This window comes from Buceros rhinoceros, unplaced genomic scaffold (assembly GCF_000710305.1).
Source record: "Buceros rhinoceros silvestris isolate BGI_N320 unplaced genomic scaffold, ASM71030v1 scaffold3967, whole genome shotgun sequence".
NCBI lineage: Eukaryota > Metazoa > Chordata > Aves > Bucerotiformes > Bucerotidae > Buceros > Buceros rhinoceros.
Genome location: NW_010422612.1, coordinates 81,213 through 86,601, shown reverse-complemented (window position 1 = coordinate 86,601; position 5,389 = coordinate 81,213). Strand labels below are relative to the sequence as shown.

The 5,389-nt window shown below is 46.5% G+C and overlaps 1 protein-coding gene across 1 annotated transcript in view; it reads left to right on the top strand.

Annotated features, from left to right (window-relative positions):
- The window catches only part of TTC7A (tetratricopeptide repeat domain 7A), a gene marked incomplete at its 5' end in the record, with an annotated part of 107,633 nt that overhangs the window by 47,806 nt on the left and 54,438 nt on the right, over nucleotides 1-5,389 (top strand). The window contains 2 exons of the mRNA XM_010140088.1: nucleotides 1,668-1,785; nucleotides 3,950-4,007. Of these exons, the coding sequence (XP_010138390.1) occupies nucleotides 1,668-1,785; nucleotides 3,950-4,007 (176 nt within the window). The remainder of the gene's footprint in view (nucleotides 1-1,667; nucleotides 1,786-3,949; nucleotides 4,008-5,389) is intronic.

Here is a 5,389-nt window from a genome sequence, read left to right as displayed (position 1 = left end):
CAGCCGCTGGCTGTGTCAGGGCAGCCATTCCTCAGGGTTACACAGCTAACAACTGTTCATTTTCCATCCAGGGGGATGGAGGGGGTGGAAGGGGGGAGAAAAAGGCAAGACAACAAGATTGCTTCTTCACCTGCACTTTTCAGCCTTCCTCCATGCTTACGTTAACAGTACGGATTTAGTGATGTTTGGAACCGTCTGGTAAATAGCTGCCTCTCTGTCAACGAAGCTGTTAGTTAATGTTGTCGTTTGAACGTCTTCAAGTGATATAACCTGGAGGCCTCTTGACAGGGTGGTGTATGAAATCAAGCGGGTTCTGTTCCTCGGAGCCGTGTTACCCCACCGCCACAGAGGGATGTTTCTGGCCCGCTGGTACCTTTTGGTTCTGGTTTGTTACTGGTGACTGCTTTTGAGTGTTCAGAACCGTGAGGTGCAGCAGTCTGCCAAAGCCGAGTGTTAAGGGAACACTTGCCGGGTACGTCTGCAGTGCTTGTGTCTAAAACAGCTGGTCTTCAACCCAAAATGTATTGCCACAGAGTTAAACAACCCCATCCCATAGTCAGCTGTCGTGTCACAAGTTCCCAAAAGGAGGATTTTCCCATAGTGTGATGGTGTCTGGTTCTTGATTAGGGATGATCCGATGATGGCTGGCAGGATCTGCGGTCCAGCCCGTGCAGCAGTGAGCTGCACGCGGGCTTGTGCTTCCTGTGGGCTCGGCGTCGTTGAAGCGTTGCTTACAGCTTTTGCCTCTGCCCCTCCAAACACCTGCGGTCTGCCCGCCTGAGTGCTTTCTGCTCACAAGGGGTGGGTGATGCTAATGAGAGTTAAAGGGTCGGAATGAGGAGCACTCTGTTCTGGATGTTGTTTAAAAATATCGTTAGCTCAGACTATAAAGGTATTAAAGCTTTTTAGAATTTCGTGAGACTTAGATCTGTGTGATCAGCCGAACTGAGGCAGAAGAGACAAACTCTGGTATTTCACCATTTTGGAGACCGATCCTGAGAGGTCGTGACAGCTTTCTCTTCCTTTACAGTCTGTAATGTCAAACGCGTTTCCAAGGAAAATCATGTCTTTGCAAAAGATGCAGAACGTGGCTAGTGCAGCGTGAGCTGCCAAGATCGTGTGTCCTGAAATTGCTGCCTCCTCCCTGTGGCAGCGGAACTGCAGCAGCAGCTGGAGGCCGCTTGCAGTGAAGTGCTGCCTTCTTTCACTCTTGTCACGTTTTAAGAGGAAGTAAAATTTGCTAAGGTTTAAAAATACTGTACAGCAAAGCAGGGCGGTCTTGCTTTGGAGGAAAAGATTTGTTAGACCTTCAGTGTACTGCGGGGTAGTGTAAGGAGTCAGTTGATCCAACATTTGTGTTTAAGGTTGCGCGATTGAAGCACGCCTGGAGGGAAATATCAAAATCAGATAGTGTCCTTATTAACCTTAAACATCTGGAAACAGTTTGGGGTGGATGCTTAAAACAAAAGCACAAGAACTTGCACGTGCTCGAGGTCTGCTAATCTGACCTTCTACGTCCTCCTTCCTGTGAGCATCTACCGCGGTCACTGCAAGCCCTGGTGTGAGTAACCGCCTCTCAGGTCGCGCACAGGTAAGTTTAACGGGATAATCTCATCGAGGCGAGCAGAGAGGAGATGCCTCTAAGTCTCAACCCACCTCTTTTGCAGCTGGAAGAAGGAAAATACTTTGCTAAAGTGGTGATAGACCTGGGTGAGGATGCTGGAGAGTCCCTAGCGAAGGGTTACCTGGCTCTGGGCCTGACGTACAGCCTCCAAGCTACTGATGGTGAGTTACGCGGTGTGCCGGGGTGTTGCGTGCAGAGCATCTGTTCAGAGACTTCAGTGCAAGCTATGGAAATTCATTAGAAGCTCTGCTTTTACTGCTGACTGGACATGAAAGACAATCAGATTGCAAGACCAATGGGGACTGTTCACTTGCTCAGAGAGTGAGTGAATTATTACCCATGGTAATAAAAGTGAAGGTTTTGGGTGAAGGAAGAACTGCAAATCATCACCGAGGAGGTGACTGTAGCCAACACTGCTTGGTGTGCTTTGCTGGAATAGTTGTGGTACTGCACTTATTTACATACAAAGAAGTCAACCTTTCCATCTATTTTCATTTTTTTGTCACCCACTCGTAAATCAGGTAAAGAAATGTAAGAGCTGGAGTCAGCAATGCCAAACCTCGCTTCCTGATGTCATACTGATTCCCCACAGAGATTCAGCCTCTCTGTGATGTCATTTCTGTCTTTGCTTAGAAATAAGCAAGATAAAAGTATCTATGTCAGTGGCATGTGTGGATGTTGACTAGATGCAGACCAGTGAATGTAAGAAGTATTTTATTTTGATGCTGCTTACGTGGGCTTTGAACAGACAGAATGGGCTGTCCCGGGGATTTGGTCCTTGGGAGCCAGAAGGGCTTGAAGGCCCACTGTTCATGAGAGTTCTGGCTCTGACCTTCATCAAGCTCACAGGTGGAAACAGGTTTTGGTTCTTCTACAACTTCTAACATAGGTAAATTTTCTATATTTGCCTCATCTGTTACCTGGTTTCAGTATTTGGCAGTGGACCTGAATACGCCAGGCTATGGAGAGTGAAGTATTTTCAGCTACTTCTAACAAATGCTGCATTTTGCATGGAAGTCCCATGTCTTCACATTTATTCTTTAAACTACAATTTTTTTGTTCAGTTTTTCTACTTGGAGTAGATTTTGTGGCATAAGCAGTTTTTGATCTCTGTGATTGGGGAAATCTGAAGACTGCCGTCCCTCCTGAATGAACGTAGTCTTTTGAAGAACTGTTGGAAGAGAGAGGAATAAACCAAGTCTAATCACTATTAACCACTTCAGCAAAACAAATGACTAGCACACTGCAGACTCCAAAGAAACCAGTGACCTTTGTCCAACTTGTAGAAAACAGAACACAACTCTTCCCTCTTAATAACTTTTCAGAATACTTGAATTGTATCTGGGTTTGTTGCTTAAGGGTGTGCTACCTGCTAACTTTCTATTCTGGAGCTTACAGTGACTTACAGTGTGAAGTTAAATATATCCGTAGGGGGATGTTTGCTGTTGGATTAACTACTCATCACTGCTTTGTGCTGTTGATCGGTAGCTCCCAAATCCAGGATAGGCAGAACAAGAAACAATTGCTGCGTGAGATCTGAGAACTAAGAACCAGAAAAAGGCAGCCAGTGTACTTCTGGAAATTATCGTCATCTTTCCAGTTATTTTGGAGCTGAGGAAGTCATGTTTCTCTAAGCTCTCCCTCCATTCCCCTTGCTCTTGAGGAGGCTGCTGTCTTATGATACTCTGACATAACAAGAACTTGATTCTTCTCCTCCTTTTGTGGTTTTGGCTGAGAATTAATTCCCACATTGAGAAGTGTGTGTGGTGGGCAGGATCCTTCAGTCAAGCAAGGAGAGGATGCCACACCTGAAGCAGCCGGGAAGTCTGTTGTGGTCTCAAGGGAGGTGGTGTGTTGTCAAGGGTTTCGTCACAGAGCTGTAAATTTGGCTCCTGGCGTTCCCTGTTCAGCTTGCAGCACCCTCCTACGTGAGGACGGTGGAGGAGACGGTCTGTATGTGAGTCAGAATATGCTTCTGCTTTTAGCAGATTCTCCAGCCTGGCAGAGGGCCTGTTGTGCGTTTAGTGTATGTCCCTTCTCCTCCCAGACCCTTCCGTAGGATATGTAAATAAAAAATGCTTTGGCATTTCAGGCAAGGGAGTTGGAGGAGTCTGTAATAAAATGAAATTGAGAGTTCAGGTTAAAATACTGGCTCTGCTCTTCTTTAAAAACAAAATGGCATGTTTTCCAGCCACAAAGGCATGCCCCACCAGATTTCCACAGATTTTATGCTCGCAGCTGGCAATACTCTGTGCATGTGTAACAATTTATTTAGTCAGAAACATTGAATTCAACTCTTAAATGGCATTGTGTCTTGTCCGGCAGCTCCTCTGAAGGGCACTCAGGATGAATTAAACAAGAAAGCACTTCAGGCTCTGGAGAGGTGAGTCGGATCTTGTGGACTCTGCATTGTGTGTTCCTTTGGATGAGTTCTGAGTAATTGCTGGGTTTAATGATGTTTGGGGTTTCTTTTCTTCAGCGTAAGGCTTCCTCACCTGAGAGTTTAAAACCAGTTGAGTAGATTTCAGCAACAGTCTGTGGAAACCATCCTGTGGTAGTTAAATGCAGTTTTTATTTGCTTGAATATCCAAGGTAAAAGTACCTGTTCTGCCACCACACAGAAAGAGCCTTAGCCCCCTGTGAGCTGCGGTGGAACCGGTAGTGCTGGGAGATGCAGCTTCCTCACTTGATGCCAGCCTTTTTTAGCAGTTCTGTTGTGGTAGAGAGGAGAGGTGTGAGGTTCCTGACCCTGTTACAACTAAGCTACATCATCCAGAATGTACTGGGTGGTGTTTGGGCAGTTGGCATTGTAAATATAGATGCCTACAGCCTTTGGGTGACAAGCAAATGGACACTTGTGTTGTCTAAATCTTGGGCTGAAGTATCTAATTCTGGGTGGTGTGTGGTCATAAATATGTTACAAAAGTGAAGAAACTGTGAGAGCTCTGGAATGTCGAAGCAGAGGTGTAGGAGGTGGAACACGTTGCTGGATCGTAGCTGTTTCTCGGAGGCTGAGCTAGGAGGAGTCCAGCCCGTGTGTGTCGTGCTGGCTTTGCAGTGGTTGCAAGAGCGCGTAGCCAGCTAAAACCACAGGTGCCGTTCTGGATATTTACAGAGATCTGACAGAGGAAATTTTAAAAAGCCACACGTTCAGTCACTTTGTAGATCAGGAGTTTGAGTCACACCAGTGCCTGGTCTCCACGGCGATCCTTTCACTGCTGCCCAATTTTGAGGTAATCGTGGTGCTGCGCAGCTTCAGACTGCATTTATTTTTATCCTTTGCCCTTTCCCACTGGCTGTGGCTTGTTTTCATGGTATCAGAACTCTAGCTGGGAAGCAGCAAGCTTCTCGCCAAACATGATGTACTCAAACTTCAGCCAACAGGGACGTTGCGATAGCAAGCTGGTTACTAGTATCTTCCTAAATGCCCAAGTTTGGTTTCTTTTTTTTTCCCTCTTCCTTGTTTTTCACTGTTTTCAAAGGGCATGTGAGACCTCTCAGGCCACGGTTTGGGCTGCAGCCGTCCATCTTTATAACTGGTCTTTTCAGCGGGGAGGTGGGAACAAATATTTTTCTAATATCTTTTGAGGAAAGCGAGCAGTAAAGTAACAAGCCTTTTTTTCTTTCCAGAAGCACCATCAATCGCTTCTCCCGTACACCCATGTGAACTTCCCCTGTTCTTTATTGTCGGGGTGGCTCTTCTGCGGGAGCTGCTCGCTAAAGAGGCGGGCCACCCCGCCCCCACAGCCTTGGGGCGGGGCTGCG